The sequence below is a fragment of the Pelodiscus sinensis genome, chromosome 5 (genome assembly GCF_049634645.1).
Source record: "Pelodiscus sinensis isolate JC-2024 chromosome 5, ASM4963464v1, whole genome shotgun sequence".
NCBI lineage: Eukaryota > Metazoa > Chordata > Testudines > Trionychidae > Pelodiscus > Pelodiscus sinensis.
Window position 1 is genome coordinate 129,821,835 of NC_134715.1, and position 19,830 is coordinate 129,841,664.

The 19,830-nt window shown below is 47.0% G+C and overlaps 1 protein-coding gene across 2 annotated transcripts in view; it reads right to left on the reverse strand.

Moving 5' to 3' along the window:
- The window catches only part of DNAAF9 (dynein axonemal assembly factor 9), a 112,592-nt gene extending 94,544 nt beyond the window's left edge, over positions 1 to 18,048 (reverse strand). The window contains exons 1-2 of one of the 2 annotated variants that reach the window (XM_075931017.1): positions 17,651 to 18,048; positions 7,337 to 7,416 (exon numbers count right to left, since the gene is read on the reverse strand). In XM_075931017.1, the coding sequence (XP_075787132.1) occupies positions 7,337 to 7,416; positions 17,651 to 17,739 (169 nt within the window). In that variant the 5' untranslated portion in view covers positions 17,740 to 18,048. The remainder of the gene's footprint in view (positions 1 to 7,336; positions 7,417 to 17,650) is intronic. The other variant, XM_075931016.1, reaches the window with a different exon arrangement.
- Positions 18,049 to 19,830: the final 1,782 nt, after the last annotated feature.

The following is a 19,830-nucleotide window of genomic DNA, read 5'->3' on the forward strand; positions in this document are numbered from 1 at the left end:
TGGCTCCAGCCCCCTGCCAGGCTGCCGCATGGCCCTGGCTTCCCAGTTCACGTGCCCCATCCCCCTGCCAGGCTGCCACATGACCCCATCTCCTATGCCAGGCTGCCACTCAACCCCAGCCCCGGCTCCCCTGCTGGGCTGCTTCTAAGCCCCATCAGGCTCCCCGGAGCTCCCTGCAACCAGCCCTCCTGCTGCATGACTCCCAGCCAACTGGGCTTTCTGGCCAGATCAGAATCTCCCAGTTTAGGAAGGCAACACCTATAGTGACAATTTCACCACAGTAAAGTCATGTGAAAGTCATTCCAAAGTTAACATGACCATGGAGAATTTTTACAGTTCTTGTACGCATTCACAGTAAGGTCTCATACTAGATCATTCTACACTTGCAATATTAAACAACTGCACTTTTCATACCCAGAGATGCCTGAAAGATTCTGTATCACTACACACAATATAACATTGTGTAGTCACATAACACAAGCCACATTGTCCTTCCCACGTGCAAGAGCGTTCTCAAATGTACTGACTTTCCCAAGATTAAAACCTCAAACTCTTATTGCGTTACCTTTTTCTCATACAATACTTCGCTCCTGTTCTCCCCAGCCAATGCCAGAGAGCTGGAAGAAAAGGCCATGAGGATCCTGCTCCAATATCTCAAAGCTAGATTACATTAGAAATGCTAGATTCTTCAAGTTATCAAAGGTCTTTATCCCCTTATGATATAACCCTCCACATTAAGTCCAAGACCTAGGATGGGATCTAAGAAACAAGACCGGAGGACATTCATTTTAAAAGGCAAGTGGCGGGTGAGCAGAATGAAGAGAGCAAAAATAAGTAAATATAAATATGTAACGGATCCAATAGCCACAAGTGCTCTGCACAACCACTACAGTTTAACCTATTTTTCACTATAGACCCTCTCATTTTATCCCTATATGCTTGTGCTCTTTAAAAAAACAAAACAAAAAAACACTCCTCCTTAGCTGCTATGGCGAGAGAGGGCTGGGATAGTCCTGTCTCCCTGGGACAGCCTGCATAATGAACCCCACATCCCCAGCCCCACCCTAAAGCAATGATTTCAATGAAGCTCATACATTTTCATTTTATTTACCAAAACACAAAAATTGAGTTAAGGACCAGAGCAACGATCCGCACCGCACGCAATCACTATCACAACTCTTCATAAAACACTTATTTCCAAAACTGAGGGCTAAAATAGACATATATTCCATTAATCATACGATTATGCACACACTGTACGACAGACATCTGGAAGAAAATAAGTTGACAGGTAACATCCAGCATGGATTTGTAAAGAACAAATCATGTCAAACCAGGCTGATCACTTTCTTCAAAAGGATAACAAGCCTTGTGGATAAGGGAGAAGCAGTAGACATGGTATACCTAGTCTTTAATAAGACATTTAATATGATCTCACATGACCTTCTTATCAATAAACTAGGCACATACAACTTAGATGGGGCTATAAGGTGAGTGCATAACTGGTCAGATAACCGTTCTCAGAGAGCAGTTATTAATGGTTCGCAGTCAAGCTGGAAGGGCATAAAAAGTGGGATTCCACAGGGGTCTGTTTTGGGACCAGTTCTGTTCAATATCTTCATCAACGATTTAGATGATGGCATAGAGAGGATGCTTCTTAAGTTTGCAGAGGATACCAAGCTGGGAGGGGTTGCAAATGCTTTGGAGAATACAGTCATAATTCAAAATGAACTGGACAAACTAGAGAAATGGTCTGAGGTAAAGAGGATGAAGTTTAATAAGAACAAATGCAAAGTGCTCCACTTTGGAAGGAAATATCAGCGTCACACATACAGAATGGGAAGTGACTGTCTAGAAAGGAGTAGTGCAGAAATGGAACTAGAGGTCATAGTGGACCACAAGCTAAATATGAGTCTGCAGTGTGATGACTGCTGCAAAAAATAGCAAACATGATTCTGGGATACAACACCACGAGTTTTGTGAGCAAGACACGAGAAGTCATTCTTCTGCTCTACTTTGCACTGATTAGGCCTCAACTGGAGTATTGTGTCCAGTTCTGGGCACCACATTTCAAGAAACATGTGGAGAAATTGGAGAGAGTCCAGAGAAGAGCAACAAAAACAATGAAAGGTCTAGAAAACATGAGTTGAAGGAATTGAAGGAATTGGGCTTGTTTAGTTTGGAAAAGAGAAGACAGAGGGGGCATGATAGTGATTTTCAGGTATCTAAAAGTATGTCACAAGGCGCGGGGGCGGGGAGAATTATTCTCCTTGGCCTTTGAGGACAAGACAAAAAGCAATGGACTTAAACTGCAACAAGGGAGGTTTAGGTTGGACATCAGGAAAAACTTCCTAACTGTCAGGGTGGTTAAACACTGGAATAAACTGCAGAGGAAAGCTATGGAATTTCCATCACTGGAGATATTTAAGAGCAGGTTGGACAGATGATATAGACTGTGCTTTGTCTGCCACGAGGGTAGGGGACTGGACTCAATGACCTCTCAAGTCCCTTCCTGTTCTAGTGTTCTACGATTCTACTGGGGGCTTCAAATTGTTACCTGGGAGGGAGGAACTAAGGATCAAGTTTTAATACATGACCTAGCCCAAGGGTCTTAACTAGGGCCTCTGTACATTACTGTTACATATAAATAATATCTTGTTTATTACGGCTGTTATTCCAATTGGTCCCCGTGAGGCTCATTTCAGAGCACCATCAGAAAATAAGACTGTTACTGCTAACAAGAACTATGCATCTAAATCAGTGCGGTGCTGCATGAAGTCCCCACGAGTCACTGGCTAATATTAACAGCTTGGAGTTAAGTATTGCTGAATTACTTGTGGCAGAGAAATTTCCGAAAAGCTTATGGGAAACGTTTTCATTAAAGCTGTGTCTACATTGGCAAGATTTTGCACAGAAGCTACTGCTTTTGAGCAAAAACTTGCTGCCTGTCTACACTGGCTGCGAGTTCTTGCGCAAGAACAGTGATGTTCTAACGTAAGAAATCAGTGCTTCTTGCGCAAGAACTATGACGCTCCCACTCGGGAATAAGCCCTCTTGTGCAAGAGGCCAGTGTGTAGACAGGCAACATGAATTTCTTGCGCAAGAAAGCCTGATAGTTAAAATGGCCATTGGAGCTTTTTTGCGCAAGAGAGCGTCTACACTGGCACGGATGCACATCTCTTGCGCAAAAGCACATGCCAGTGTAGACTCTCTCTTGCGCAAATACTCTAATGCAAAAACTCTTGCGTTAAAGAGTATTTGTGCAAAATCTTGCCAATGTAGACACAGCCTAAAAGTTTTATCCCAAGTTTCTCTTCATAGGAACCCTGTGCAATACTCTCAATTAGTTTTTCAGGTACAAAGCAGAAATGCTTCTAGCGCAGGTCATTGTAACATGAAAGACTGTCATCTCTTTCCTTGGGATGACTTGAGAAAATAACTTTTAAAAATGTTCATACAAATTAAAAATGTTCATACAAATTCCATCAGCAGTTCTCAACCAGAGGTATTCATACTCCAGAAGGATACACAACAGGTCTTCCAAGAGTATAATCTATTGATCTATCTAGACGTTTGCCTCATTTTACAACAAGCTAGGAAAATCACTAGCCAAGTCAAATCTAGGTATGTAACAAGTCAGTTCAACAGGTAATTGTATAACTGCTAAAAATCTTAGCTGTTACACATGCTGTAGACTCCTCAGTATGATCCTAAATAAGCGTTATGCTGCAGCGCATGTAGCAAAGCCTCCAGGGGAGAAGGGGTGGCAGATCCTCCTCCCTGGAAGCCAAGCTGGCAGGGGCTGTTAGACTCCGAGAGTGGGGCTTCGCTGCAGGTTCTGCAGCAAACAGTACAGCCCGCAGCAGAGGGGAGGGCACAGCCAACCCCCCAGTGGGCAGAGTTGAACTGCTAACATGAACAGATCAGCATCATCTTCTTGGTTAAACCAACATCCCTAGTCAAAACATACTAAAATTTCATACAATGACTTGTTTATACTGCTGCTTATAAAACAATAACTTCAAGTGCATAGATGCACTGTATTAGACATGCATTTTGTGTCATTTATTGATGTCGGCAAGAATGTTAACGATGTTGAAATTAGTACATCACATAGGCGCAATAACAATGTCTTGATTTTTAAAATGAGCTCAAGATGCAGCAGTCACAACAAAAATAGAAAGAAATTAAAAAATACTAAAAAAAAACCCCTCAGTTCTACAAGGATTATATTGTATTTGAAGTCATGTTTAGAAATAGCTGACCATTTCAAGTTTTTCTAAGAAACTCAAAACAACAGGATGAAGCCAGTACACTTGCAATGACATTTAAAGACAACCACCCCCATGCATGTGGGTAAGCCAGCAGAAGTATTTTTTCCCCGAAGAACATTTTTTTTTGTTCCACACTTGCCAACTCAACCTCAAGAAGATTCAACTTTTTCTGCAAAAGCACCTGAAGATCATTTGACCCTCCTGACATCTGACTTTAAGTCTTATTTCCCCATCATTCAACACAACTCAGCTAAACTTGACAGGGTAAGAAACCCATTCATTTTGTCAATTGTTAGCAGCAGTAACAGTGCTGCCAATCAGCAAGAAAATCTCTTCATCTGACCTCAGACTATGATCTGCAAATGAAGTTTAATGACTCCGTACTAACCCAGAAGCCCCACCGCCACAGGACCCCCAAGCAGGGGCACTGCTGGGGCCAGGCAGTGTAGCAGTGTCTCATGCCACAGGAACTACAGCCTGCCCACGCCCCCGCACCCTCAGGCCAGGCCAAGGGAATACCAGAGCCATGCCTGCACAGCCTACCCCCTTGACTGGGGGCCATGACACTCCACCCCTAGGCTGTACCCTCCCCTCCAGCTCCGGCCCAGGGAGCACCAGCAGGAAGCCTGCATGGCCCAGGCCTACCCCACCTTCAGGCTGGACCCAGGCAACGACAGGTAAATCTTCTAGTTTTACATTATCTTTTTAACCTCAGTCCTATTTGGAAAACCATGGGAGGGTGGGCGGGCAAAGCCCGCCCACCTTCTAAAAGCCCCTTTTAACCTCAGTCATACCCTCCAGCCAGCTACTGTAATCATTGTTGATGGAACTCCCTCCAATTTGTCAGTATCTTGCTAATAATTAGGCATTTACAACTAACTGCAACAAGAAGCATCATGCCCCAGATATATAGAATGGGGCTACTATCCTTCTGTAAAATGATACTTTTGTGTACACAGCTCTGTTTTGTATTTACTTTTTTTGATGCCACAAGACATTGCAAACTCATATCTACTTTATTTGCCACTGCCACCACTAAATCATCGTTTCCCTGTTCCTCAGAGGTTGCTTCTCACTGAATGTGTGTTTAAACCATTTACCCCTACAGAAAAATGTGCACCAACTTGGGGAAGGTAGCAGATATCTTTTTCTGTCTAAATCTGTCAGCACAGTAAGGAATTTAGAAGAAATACCAAAAGAGAAATAATAGTTCACATTTTCCCATCTATAATGAATCTCATTAGTAGTCTTCAAGTCCTCGGGCCAGATTAACTCTTCTGGGATTCCAGGGTTAGTGGATTTTGTGGGCCCCTCTATGCTTTGAGGTGAGGCCAAAAACAAGGGATCCAGTGTGCGGGACAGGGCTGCTAGTGAGTGGGATAGGGATGGGGGTACAGCGTCTGGGTGAGAAGTAGGGTACAGGAGCAAGCTGGGGTGTAGATGTCTAGCCAGGAAGGAGGCGACAGGAGCAGGGTGCTGGTGGTTGTTTGGCCAGGAGGTAGTGTGCTGGTGGGTCTCTGGCAAAGGGAGAGGGGGCAGAGTGCTGGTGGCAGTCTGGCCAGAGGGAGGGGGCAGGAGCAGGTTGGCCGATACCGGGGCTCTCCAGGGACAAGGATCTCTGGGGCAGGATCTGCAGGAAGAAGCGCACATACAGCTTCAAGAAATCCAGCCACTCCAGATTCTGCGCTGCCATCTTAAACCCCACCCCCTGCCTTCCCAGAGCACCGTGAAGGAAGGGAAGACAAGAAAGCAGATGCGCTGTTGTGGGCAGGGGAGGAATGCATGATTTCTTGTCTTCCCTTCCTTCCTGCAGCGTGGGGGCAAAGTCTTGAGGCTGCTTCCTGAGAAGGTGTATGATGGGGTCAGGTGAGGTGGTCGAGGTGCAGGAGTGTTATGAGGGTGCAGCCAGATGGGGGTTTGGACCAAATTGGGGGTTTATTGGCCAGGCTTCATTTTTAAATAAAATACTATGTCCGGCAAAAAATAAATACATAAAATACTATGTCCTTAGGAAGCCGGAGCTAGCTCTATTTTTGCGGGAGGCTGTAGCACCAGCACAGGCTCTTCGTTGGGGGTGGGAGGGACCAAAGCGGTCTGGGAGCACTGCCTCACGATCGACTGCCAGAGCCCCCACAATCAACCAGTCAATTGTGTTCGACTGGTTGGTGGCCACAGCTCTAAATACGGTAGTTGAAAAATTCTTATTTTAGAGCTTTTTCAAGCATTTAAAATGTAATGCACCAAGTTTCAATATTTTTTAATCATTGAAGTAGAAATAGATGTGGATTTTTATGGCTATTTTGTTTTTAGTTTTAAAGTAGATATTATAATGTAATGCAAGGTAATGGAGGAATGTAATGACTTGCTTTTTCTTGAAATTTCGCTTGTAAACCTAAATTCTTGTTTTTGTTATGTGCGAAAGATATGGATGAAGGCCACCACAGAACCAGACAACAATGGTCTAGAAGGCATAACAAGAGAGGGCAGATTGGTGAACCCGAACACTGAGGGAAAGGGCAAGCATTATTAATTGGGACAAGTTATTCATGATCCAAGCCAGCTTAGCATGGCAGAACAAAGATGATAAGGAACAAGAACAACCAGAGTAACAGACATCGGTCAGAAAAAACAGAATGACCATGTCAGACTCACTGATCCTGAGGGAGAAGGACCATTATAAAAGGAGGACTGTTTTCCCTTAAGAACTGGGTTTGTCCTTCCATTATTAGAATGTAACCTTGGTCCGGGCCGAAGCAAACCTGGTTCCTCCCTCTCATTTGGCCTACTTGGCCACCAGGTTAACATGAGCAAACTAGACCATCAGCGGCAGGAGGATGTCTGTCTGACTATATAAGCATTCGCTAACTGTTTTGCCATTGTAGTCTAAATAAATACAACATATTGCCTTTCCCCCATAAAGATCCCGTGTGCTTCTTGTAAACATAACAATACTACATTCTTCCATATTTCTACATCTGCAATTATTTTATAACTCTTAAAAGTTTACTCTATGCATTTCTTGAACATGCTGTTGACAAACTTGAACAGTTAAGAGAACTAACCTAAAATGCAGAGGATTCCATCAGGTTGAGATTTGCTGCTCTGCATCAGGATGCTCTGGATTTGTCGAAGACGGCTGCAACTACAAGAGAAAAAGCCAGTCATCAGAGACAATACTTAAAAGGACATAAGATTGGTCAGGTCAAAAAGAATATTTGGTGAGGACATGAAATTCTACCTGGATCCCCTCTCTTCTCTTAAGTAAGTTTAAAGCTCTATTATATCAAACAAAACAAAAAAGTGAACATCAGTACCTATGATTTTAATTCTGTTTTGTTCATATATGTATTGTTATAGGCTTTAACAAGGTGATTACTAAGGAAGGCAATGTGAAAAGGAGACTATAAAAGCTCTTGACATCACTGACAAGGTCTTCTGATCGTTGTAAGTTTACATCCTCAATGCAAAAGTTATTTCAGTCCTTAACATTTAACTTTTAGTATGATCTTCCTGTTAAAGAGAGCTGGCAACAATACAACAATGAACTGAAATGAAATATTAGCTGCAATATAGAATTTTAGAGTCAAAAGGATTATAGACAAATATACCATCAGAAGTCGAGGACACAGTCATATGTACAAAAAACCAGTTCATTTCTCCATGTTCAAGTGACAATAAATGCCTTCAGTAAAAGAAAAACTTAGTATTAAACAAAAAGCAATACCCGTCTCCTCTTATTTACTTCTATAGCAGTATCATTCAGGTAGCAGCTACTCATTAAAGGTTTCCCTCAGCTGAGGTGAGCAGCCAGATTCTGACAAATCAGTTTAAAACAACATTTAAGGACAAATGTGATTGCTTTCACTAACCAAAAAATACAAAACTATTAGTACATTTCACGTGCTTAGTAACTCAAGTGGATGGGCCACAACCATATTAAATCAAGCTTTTTCTCCTAAGGCATACCTTTCATTTAAAAGAAAGTGTTCACAGAGTATACTGCAAGCAAGCATCTGCTTACACAGCTGCATGTGGAGAAAAATATTTATCCTAATAACTAAGCAAGCGTCAAGAACAACAGTGATCCCAATTACTTCCTTCCCCCCTGTCCCCAAAACTGCAGTCTGCAACACTGGAATTGCCCTGCCTTGGCAACACTGCAACATCAGGCAATTTATTTTCTTCCTGTTTACCTAGAATCAGCGCAGTTTCACCTGTACTGGCAACCACAGGGGGGTTATCATAGCTAGCAGCATTTTTCAATGACGTCACCTAGACCTGCTCTAAGCAGCATTAGTCCATGTTCCCAACGTTCTTTATACCGCAGACCGGCGAACTGATTCAAAAACCGTTGGTGGGCTGGCACTGAAATATTTGCATATCATTATGGTCATTTTAACCATGGTATATCAAGCAAATCAAAAGGAAGAGGAACATGATGGCTAACAAGAATTTTAAAAAGTGCTGCACACTCATTTTTAAAAAACAATAAAGTAGTTGCTAATGCTTGTTAAAGAGTATTGTCCAGTCCCAACCTTGTGCCTCAATTGCACCAGAATTTATTAGGCAGTAGGTAACAATCCTGACAGTGCTGACACATTCTGCACATTCACATTTTCCTATGCTCTTAATAATGCATAATATTCATGTGTGTACCTGGTGGCTGCGAGCAACTAGAAGCCAGGGGGAGGCTCCTGCTTAGCAGGGAGGGAGAACAGGGTCACGGGGCAGCCATGCTCCACACGGCCTCGTTGGCAGGCCATGTAGTAGCAGCCGGAGCTATAACTGAGGTCACAGTGAGGCTGCCCCAGTAGGGTCAGCCTTACCATGGTCCCGGTTCCAGCTGCAGCACATTGGGCTGCCCGCTGCCCTACTCACCCTGCTGCTGCATGGCTAAGTGGGCAGAAAGGGAATTCCCTGGGGAACCCCAGCGGAAGGGCTAAATAAAAGCTGGGGGCATGGCTTGGCAACATGCCACAGCCCGGCAGAGATGGATTCGCAGACTGGTGAGTGGGAACTGCTGGCTTAAATTAACCAAGCAATCTTATCACTTATGGTATTTCCTACTCCCTACTACAAACCCATTCATGGTGGTGGGGAAGGGATAGTTCAGTGGTTTGTGCATTGGCCCGCTAAACTCAGGATTGTGAGTTCAATCCTTGAGGAAACCATTTGGGGCAAAAATGTGTCAAGGATGGTACTTGGTCCTGCTGTTAAGGCAGGAGATAGGCATCTCCATTACAGTATTTTGTTTTTATTTTTTCCCCCCCCTGGATTGAAGTATTTTGCTTGCTAATGATACTTCCTTGTCTGAAGTATGTTATTTATAGTACTGCTGCTAAAAGTACCAACGGACTGCTGCAGATAGAGTCTCATGTTTAAATTGGACCCTGAAACAAAATTCAAAAATGATTTTGAATGGTCATTCTTTTCACTGCATTTTTCAGTTAATCATTTACAATTTTTCAGCAAAGATACATATCTGATTCCAAATTACCAAAGAAGCTAAGACAAACTGTGCTTAGAATGCACTTAATAGTAGAGTCAGTCTCATTTTACTCACTGGCCCTTGTGTCTTCTGAGAAAACAAATATAGCATGAGGTTCCTTGGGAAAACTGAGTTATGCTTAAGTAAAATAGGTAATAAACTCATGGCATCACCATTATGGTCTGGCCATGATTTTCCAAAATAAGAGGCATGTATTACATAATATAAAAGAATAAAATGACAGTGGCAATTCTAGATTTCTCTTACTGTAGCTTTCTGTATACGTGGGTGATTAATTCATTAACTAGGTTTAGAATCTAACAAGCCATAAGGATTAGCTAAGCTAAACTTTTTTTTCTAGCAACATCCATCATAGCAAACAACTTGAGAAGTTTATTTATAAACAACACTTATACAGGAAGGCAAAGAATCCTGAAGAATGATGCATGCCAATGTGAATTATTCAAGTTACTAACCAGTTGATCTTCACACATGTTCATATCCACATCATTTTCTCTCAATATGCAGTTTTCGCTATGATGCTTCTTGCAACTAGGCCCTATATCATCTTCTTTCATCGCTAACGCTGTTTCCCTTTTTCACCCAGAAAATGCATTTCTTCAAAATATTCCCAGATAGGGCCATGACAGTTTGTCTATGACAAAAGTGCAGGGAAATATAGGAAGCTCTGTGTGCACTGAATCCTATCTTCCCTTTTTCTTTCCAGTCCACTCCACTGCTCCTTACTATTTCTCCTCCATTCTTCCCCATATATTGTCTCCCGCTCTAAGACAATTGTCCTGACTGACCAATGTCAGTCATGCTTGGCCCAGGTACACCACCACATATGCACAGAAAAACAATCTTATATCCCCTGCATCCTTTGCACATGTGACTTTAGTCTGCTGAGAAACAGAAACTGAAAGCCCAAAACTTTCAAGAAGAAAGATGTGGCAGTTAGGCTGGACAGGCTAAAACCATTCATTAATTTGTATCAGACTGTAACTGTGTGCATAGTTGTGATGAGATTTAATGGTAAGTTGTTTTTAAATGAGAAATTTAGAATTGTATTTTTTTATCTGATTTTTTTTTATCATTGATTTTTATCCACACTGAAATGAATAGCACAGACAAGGGAGATCATGACTGAAGGCTGGTCTACACTACACAGTCAGGTCAACCTAAGGCAGTTTATGGCAACCTAACTATTCAGGAACCAACTAGAGCCGGGAGGGGGGGGGGGGGGGGGTTGGGAGGGGCACTCCAAGATTTTGGAAAGTGGTCAAGGGCCGCACTTTTCTGTGGAGGGGATGTGGGCAGTAGGATGGAGGTTGGGTGCAGAAGAGTGGGTTAAGGGACTGGGGGGCAGGATACAGTGTGAGATCTAAGAGGGAGTTTGGGTGAAGGCGGGGGTTGTGACCTGAGGCAGGGGATTTGGCTACAGGATCCAGGAGGGGGGTCTGGGTGCAGGAAGGGATTGAACCTCCCTGGGCCGGCACCCTTGGGACCTGACTGGTCCCAGATAAGGGATTTTTCTGGACCAAGGGAAGTCAGTTCAGCCCCACCCCTTACCCGCTTCCTGGAAGCCCCCACAGCCCAGCTGAGACACATGCTAGCTCACGGCCCCTCCCCAGCCCAGGTGAACCCTGTGCTGGTTCCTGGCTCCTTCCTCACAGCCCAACTGAGCCATATAGTGGTTCCCAGACCTCTCCATCCTGCAGTGTGCTGGGACACACTGACCCTGGAACATCCATGGTCACGCTGGATGTTGCAGAACCAGAGAATCCTGGATTTTAGAGGTGAAACCTGTACTGTGTTCTTACAGTTTCTTACAGAAAGCAAAATTTTAATATTGGACAAATGTGTGTGGTTCTACGTACAAGGACTGAGTATGCCTACAAAGTTAATGCCACAGAATTTTGCTTCATTTTAATCAAGTCCTAATGCCCCCTACCTTCCCCACATACCCAAGATGGTGGGGAAAAAAACAGCCATCCTCATTACTCTGGATTGCATCCTGTATTTCTACATCAGATTTATTCAGTGCACTACACACAGTCTTCCTTTTCCTGTTGTTTCCCAGCATGACATTACTGATGAAAAGGGCAGAAATAAAGTGCCATTAAAAATGGATTCCCTATTGAGGGCTGTGGGCTAGTCTGCCATATGTCTGAGCCATAACTCACAGCTGCAGTAACCGAGGAAACTATATTATTCAACAGATGTAAGGGATATAGCTCCATTGCTGTACCGCAGTGTTCTTTTGCGTATGTTTTGTTTCACAATGGCAAACATTACACTACTCCCACAGAAATGTCTAAGACTGCCTAACAAATGGTGAATCTTTCATAAATGGCAGTGAACTAAAGAAACTGAAAGATCCAAAGCATAATTATGCAAAATCTGCAAGCAACTAAAAGACGTGTCTTTGGTGGCTTGAAAAGCAATTTGTTTTCTGTCTGGGAATAAGAGCAAAATGCAGGACAATGTAGCACTTTAAAGACTAACAAGATGGTTTATTAGATGATGAGCTTTCGTGGGCCAGACCCACTTCCTCAGATCAAATAGTGGAAGAAAGTAGTCACAACCATATATACCAAAGGATACAATTTAAAAAAATGAACAAATATGAAAAGGACAAATCACATTGCAGAACAGAAGGAGGATGCGGGGGGGTGGGAAGGGGGAGGAAGGAAGGTAAGTGTCTGTGAATTGCTGATATTAAAGGTAGGGAGAGTGGGATGTTTGTGAGTTAATGGTATTACAGGTGATAATTGGGGAAACTGTCTTGATAATGGGTGAGAAAGTTCAAAGACTTGTTAAGTCCTTGTCCGTAAGTGTCGAATTTTAACATGAATGACAGTTCAGAGGATTCCCTTTCAAGTGCAGATGTAAAAGGTCTTTGTAGCAGAATGCAGGTGGCTAAGTCATTTAGAGAGTGTCCTTTCTGGTTAAAGTGGCAAGAAACTGTAGGTTTGTCACGTGAAGTGTTTCCTACTCACCACTGCACTACCCCCCTTACTAAAAAAAAACTGAATCCAAAAGGCTATCCAATTGTTTTTAAAACAAACACCACTCCTCAGCAGTTGCCAACAAGACGTATCCTGGCCTGCTGTTAAGGCCATTGTAGCCATAGGCCTGACTCAGATATAAACAGCCAATTATGTTGACTCTTCTGGCAGTTCTGCAATTACTGACAAAATATTCACTCGGGAATAAAACATGAGAAACGAACTCCTTTTCAGGCAGAACAGCAAGCAGTCGTGGTCTGAATTAGGGATGTGAAAAGGTAACTGGTTAACCCGTGGGGGCTAAACCAGCTCCCTGCACACTGTGGGCAGGGGGCTGCTTCATCCCCATGGGGCTCATCACAGATAGGGGGCTACCCAGCTGGTCCCAACTGCTGGGTGCGGCCCGAATTGCTGGCTGCCAAGGTACACGGCTCAGCGCCTCCATTCCTGCCGCAGCTGTTGAGAGAGGTGTGTGCTGCCCTGCCTCTCAGCCAACCAGCACAGGGCGGGGTGGGGCCTCCTCCTAAATGTGGAGGAGTGGCTTGGTGCATGGCGGAGAGGGCCAAGCAGAGCCTAGCACAGCAGCCTTAGAGCAGCTGTGACTGAGGTAGCAGCGCTAAGCTGGTGGCTGGGAGGCAGCACTGGGCAAGGTGAGGGGGGTGGGGGCTAGCAGAGGGGACTTTGGAGATGAGAGGCTCTAAGAGGTGGAGGACTGGCACGGGGTGGGCTCTGGGGGCAAAGCTAATACTGGGGGATTTTAGGGGAGAGGCTAGTAGTGGAAGGGTTATGGGGGCAGGGCTGACACAGGGGGGCTCTGGGGATGGGGCTAATATTGGCACCTGGGGGCTGGCACTAGGAGGCTCTGAGGGCTGGCAGCTGGCATGGGGGGGAGGGTTGGGTGCAGGGAACTCTGGGGTCAGTGGCTGGGGAGTAGTGAAGGGGTAGGGAGGCTCTAGGACTTAGGGCTGGCACTAGAAGGCTCTAGGGGTTGGGGCTTTTAGCAGACCCAGTAACATTTTCTTTCCATATTTGCATATTCATTATTTGCATAATGAATATGCAAATAAAATGTAACCAGTCATCAAAAGTTTGCCAGTTGGTGATACCAAACAAGATTGGGAACCACAGCTCCAGCCCATCCAAAGCAGCCCCTGTCCGCAACAGGCCAAGGCACATCGCAAGCAGGGTCTGCTCCATCCATCCGAAGCAGCCCATGCCTGTGGCAGGTGGCCGCTCCAGCCCAGCTGGGCTTAAGCACACCCCAGTAGCTTCCCCTTTAATCAGTTAACTGTTAAAATATCATGTTTAACCCCATGGGGGGGGGGCATAGAAGTGGTTAACTGGTTAAATGTAACGTTTAACTGGTTAACTGATTAAACAGGATTTTACATTCCTTGTGTTACCCACAAAAGCGTATGCCCTAATAAATCTGTTCATCTATAAGGCACCATAGGACTCCTCATATTTGCAGCTACTCCTCTGAGACTTTTCAACTAACTTTGTTAGCCAATAGTAAGCATCTCCAGTCCACTGAGCAGTAGTTTCAATGATTTTGGAGAGACAACCCCCTTAAAAAAATAAAACTCTTCATAGTCAAACACACACCTTTCACTGTGCTTCAAAACTCATACGGAGCATAGATATAGTCCTCCATCATACAGTATATATCAAGAACAGCACAAGTATACCCCTTCACACTGTAAACCTTCAGCAGGAGTAGGCCCTCAGTACAGGCAGTCCTCGGGTTACGTACAAGATAGGGACTGTAGGTTTGTTCTTAAGTTGAATCTGTATGTAAGTCGGAACTGGCGTCCAGATTCAGCCGCTGCTGAAACTGACCGCCAGTTCTGACTTACATACAGATTCAACTTAAGAACCCCAAGCTTCCCCAAGTCAGCTGCTGCTGAAATTGATCAGCAGCTGATTCCAGGAAGCCTGGGGCAGAGCAACTCTGCCTCGGGCTTCCTGTAGTCAGCGCTGGTCAGTTTCAGCAGCGGCTGACTTGGGGATGTCTGGGGCAGAGCAGCTGGGGTGCTGCTGGGTTGCTCCAGTAGCACCGCTCCTCGGCGCTACTGGACCAACCCAGCAGCACCCCAGATGCTCTGCCCCAGGGTCCAAAACAAAAGCCTGGTCTGCTGGGGGGGGGGGCCACACTAGCTGCGCCCCCCCCTCCCAGCAGACCAGGGACACGGGGAGCAGAACCGCAGCGGCAGCGGGGTGTCGCGCCTCTGAGGCTTTGCTCTGGCAAAGTCTCAGAGGCGCGGGACCCCGCCGCTGCTGCGGCTTCAGTCCCGGTGCCTGTGGTCTGCTGGGGACCGTCCCCAGCAGACCACAGGCACCGGGACTGAAGCCGCAGCCGCGGCGGGTTCCCGCGCTACTGAGGCTTTGCCAGAGCAAAGCCTCAGAGGCGCGGCACCCCGCTGCAAAGCCTCAGAAGCGCGGGAACCCGCCCGGTGCCCCTGGTCTGCTGGAGACGGTCTCCAGCAGACCAGGGTCACCGGAGCAGCTTACGAACGGGGCTCTCTCGCCCCGGAGCTCACAGGTAGCAATCCGCCACCTCGACCTCCGGGGCGAGAAAGCCCCGTTCGTAAGTGCGGATCCGACGTAAGTCGGATCCGCATAAGTCGGGGACTGCCTGTATAAACAAATTTTTAGAAAATTCACAGCACACAGCCTCAGAAAAATTTCTCGCCATACTACCCAAATTTGTAGAATGATTGACAATTGTTTTATTTATATAAACACACTTTATGGTGAAATGCAAAGACACAGTATAATGTATCTGGACACATATTCAAAAGTACTGTGAACAACACTAAACCGGAGGATTTTCCACTGAATGCCTATTTAGGATTCACATTTAATAAAGCTACAAGACCTACTTTTCAATTTTGCTTTTATTGCACCTCTGTCCCTAGTCTAACTATTTCACCTTTCAATATAATAAATACCATGATAATAAGGTTACTGAAGATCAAATTGGCAGCACTTTAATTTACAGTGACTTTATATTTTATAATACCATTTACTGAAGTAGTATTATCAAGTACAAATCACCAGTGTTATCCTTGTTTGTAGAATAGGCAGCTCTATAAAGGTCACACAAAGGTGAGATGCTATATACCAACAGATACATTTTAATTTGTATTGTTCACCGATACTTTAACCCATATATTTTCTTTAATTTTGCCTAAAAATATATGCATTTTTAATTAAATCTGGTTCCATCCTTCACCCCCTCCCAAAAAAAATCACATTAAGAACTATTTAAACATCATTTTTTGAAAAGATGCATGCTTCTTGAAAGACTTTTTTAAGCAGTTAAAGATTCAGTACGTTTTATTTAAGACCATTTAAGACTCTTTATTCTCTTTTCCTGATACAGTGCCCAGGATTTCAGCTACAAATGCCAATTTCCCAAGCACCCTACAGAAGTCCAAAAATTCTGAAGCACATGGAAGCGATCCAAGAAAAGTTATCTTGGGATGTTTCTCCATGCTACTCATATACCATTTGTGTTTGGGAGAGGTGGACTGCTTTGCTTTATTTTTAAGTTACTTCTGTTACCTACCCAGATTCTTATTGGCAGTCTATGAAACAGACTTTTTAAATCCCCATTTGAATCCTAACAGTTACACTGTATTAAGTGAAATGAAATGCCAAGGAAGAAAAAAAATTAGTGGATGACATTTGGCATGTTACTGGGAGGAGTTACAGAGGCTAGCTGGATACCCTAAGGGAGCTCAAGACTCACAGATGTTTCTAAGGAAGGAGAAATTCTCCAGGCAGCTCTGAAACAGGATCTCAGATTCCAAGGTCACTTGTTCCCAGAAGCCGTGAGGCTCGAAGGGAAACCATTTTCTCTTTTTAGAAAATAAAACTTATACCATGTAGACCCAAAAGACCACCATGTTATTTTAGATTTTACAATACATACTTTCCATTTTTAAACAAAAATGAAGCCATGCTATTTTACAAGCCATCAGATTTTAACACCAACAGTTGAAGGACAAGCCATTTCAAAGAATAAGATTCCCCTTTTTCCTCCCCATAGCTCGTGATCAATTCAGTTTCCCCACTAAAGAAGGAAGAAAAATTTAACCTTCACACAACAGTTTCCATAATACACTGCAAATAGGAACGCCATCATTCTTGGAGCTGTCCTTGGGAAGTTAACTCAGTCTTGTCCCCTTAAAGAACACCAGCCCCATTTTTGGCTGCTTTAAGCATTTATTTTGAAAAAAAGAGGTCGACCTATCACAACACACACACACAGAGCCATTTTAAATGTTGGTAGCGCTGCACAACGTTGCGTCTTTTGGATCATATGCCTATCTCGCTGCCAGTGCCAGATCCCGGTTACGCTATTCTCTACATGATGCAATTAACTGCTGCCCGATGTGGCATGTTAATTATTCAGGGCCGCAGGCACCTCATCCTGCGGCTGGTGCTTCACAGTCAGACGCTTGACAAAAACCAGGGGGGTTTTAACTCCCCCACGTGCTCCCTTCTCAGCCAGGCTACTGGAGCCAGGTAGGAAGCCCGGACAGAGCCCTGGCAACCCGACAACAGCAACCCCCTGACCTCAACCCTGCAATGCAAAGGGGGGGAGCACCCCCCAGACACCCCCCCCAGCTCTCCCCACCCCATTTCCACCCCCTCTGCACTGCCCCACACCCCCAATCCCCCCCAGCCCATAATGACCCCACTTGCTGCACACCCCCCCAGAAGCCCCCCCCATGTCTCCCACCGCCCCGCCCCCTCGCGTCCCCCATTGTTCCTGCCCCGCCCACCATAATGCCCCTCATTGTCGCTGCCCCGCCCCCCTCGGCCCACTCCCCAGCTGCGGACGCCCCGCCCCCCGGCTCGGCCGTTACCTCACGAAGGGCTCGGCGCGGCCGCGGGCCCTGCGCAGGGCGGAGGCGGGCGGGGGCAGCAGCAGCGCGGGCCGGGCCGACAGCGCCATTGTGCGCGCGGGGCAGGCTGCGAGCGCGAGGGGCCGCCGCGCGGAGCCGGGCTGGGGCCGCTTCGCCCCGGGACTCGGGCTGGGGGCGGGGCGAGAGCCGGGCCGCACCACCCCGCCCGCTGGCGGGGGGGAGGGGTGTCGCCTGCGCTCCGCCCGGGTGGAGGAGACCCCCGTCGCCGGTGGAGGAGACCCCCGTCCCCTCCCCAGATAACCCTCAGCGCCTCTTCCCCGGCCCCGGCCCGCGGAGTAACCAGCAACTCCCCCTCCCGCCGCCACTGACAATGGTACCGCCCGGCATCAGCTGGGGTAGGGACCCACACGGGCCTGGCAGCCCCGCCCCCGCGTCTCTCTCATCATAGCCCCGCCCCCCCAACCTCCTCCAGCCCCGCCCCCGCGTCTCCCTCATAGCTCCCCCAGCCTGCCCCCCCAACCTCCTCCAGCCCCGCCCCCGCGTCTCCCTCCTCATAGCCCCGCCCCCAACCTCCTCCAGCCCCGCCCCCGCGTCTCCCTCCTCATAGCCCCGCCCCCAACCTCCTCCAGCCCCGCCCCTGCGTCTCCCTCATCATAGCCCCGCCCCCAACCTCCTCCAGCCCCGCCCCCGCATCTCCCTCATCATAGCCCCGCCCCCGTAGCCCCCAGCCTGGTCCCCCCTCTCTCATAACCCCCCAGCCTGCCCCCAACCTTCCCCAGCTCCGCCCCCACATCTTCCTCATAGCCCCCTGCCTGGCCCCCCAAAACCTCCCTCAGCCCCGCCCCCTCATCTTCCCTATAGCCCTCAGCCTGCCCCCCAACCTTTCCCAGCCCTGCCCCCTCATCTCCTTCATAGCCCCCTGCCTGGCCTGCCCCCCCTGCCTTTCCCAGCCCCATCCCCATCCCCATCCCCTCCTCTGTCTCATAGCCCTCACCCTAGCTCCAGCCCCCCCAACCTTCCCTCTCCCCTCGTAGGCCCGTCCCTGTAGCCCCCAACCTGGCCCCCAAACCTCCTGCTCCATCCTCAGTCCCCCCAGCACTGCCTTAGCCCTGCCCCTAGCCTTCCCCAGCCCTGTTCCAATACCCCCAGCCCTGTCCCCAGATTCCCCTGCCCCAGCACAGCCCAAACCTCCCCCAGCCCTTCCCACAGATTCCCATCACCTCCCCCAGCCCTGCCCCAGCATCCCCAGCCCTGCCCCGGCCCCATCACCTCCACCAGCCCTGCCCCGGCCCCATCACCTCCACCAGCCCTGCCCTAACACCCCCCACCTCTGCCCCCAGTTTCCTGTCACCTCTTCCTAATACTCCCTCTATCACCCCCAGTCCAATACCCATATTCCCATCACCTCTCTCAGCCCAACCCTCAGAATCCCAACCCCACCAAACTGTCTCCTGGCCCCGGCTCAAACTCTGTCACCTCCCTTGGACTCAGCACCCCACCACCCTGCAGCTCCATCCCCCTCTCAATCCATTCCCAGCCCCCTATACTTCTTGAGCTTTATGCTTTAAGGGTTGGGTAGTTAGGGCATGTCCTGATGACCTTAACTGTCAGTATATTCATTTTTTTATTGACTCTGTGGATGGTCCCTTCTGACCTCAAACTCTGAGTCTGAGCATCCATGAAAAATGAAACTTTTGGCCAACAAAAATGAGGCAAGGGAGCAAAAAAGGCACCTTGTAGCAGAAAAGCGGAGAAAGTATTTCCAGTCCTTCCACATTCTCCTGGAAGCAAACAGTATCTCACAGAAATCAAGGATGCTGAAATCCTCCACGCTGTCACGTGGCAGGGACCACCAGTATCTACTAGCTCCAGTGAGCCAGTCACATTGCGAAGATCTGTGCATAAAGACCCGTGCTTTAACATTAAACTACAGGTGCTCAGCTGGCCACCTGGCAGAGAGGCCCACCATGCCTAGAAATCAAGCCAGCAAGCAACAAACACTGAGGCAGTAAATTCGCAGTGGACTAGTCCTTGAACCCAGCTAAGCGAGCTAGTGGTGCTCAACTATTGACCTCGCAAGGGGCCTGAATCTTCACTTCAGCCCAGCAAGATGCTGACCCACTAACCTCACAGCAGCCTGCCCTGACAGCAGCACAGCAGTCGGATGAGCGCCTTTACCT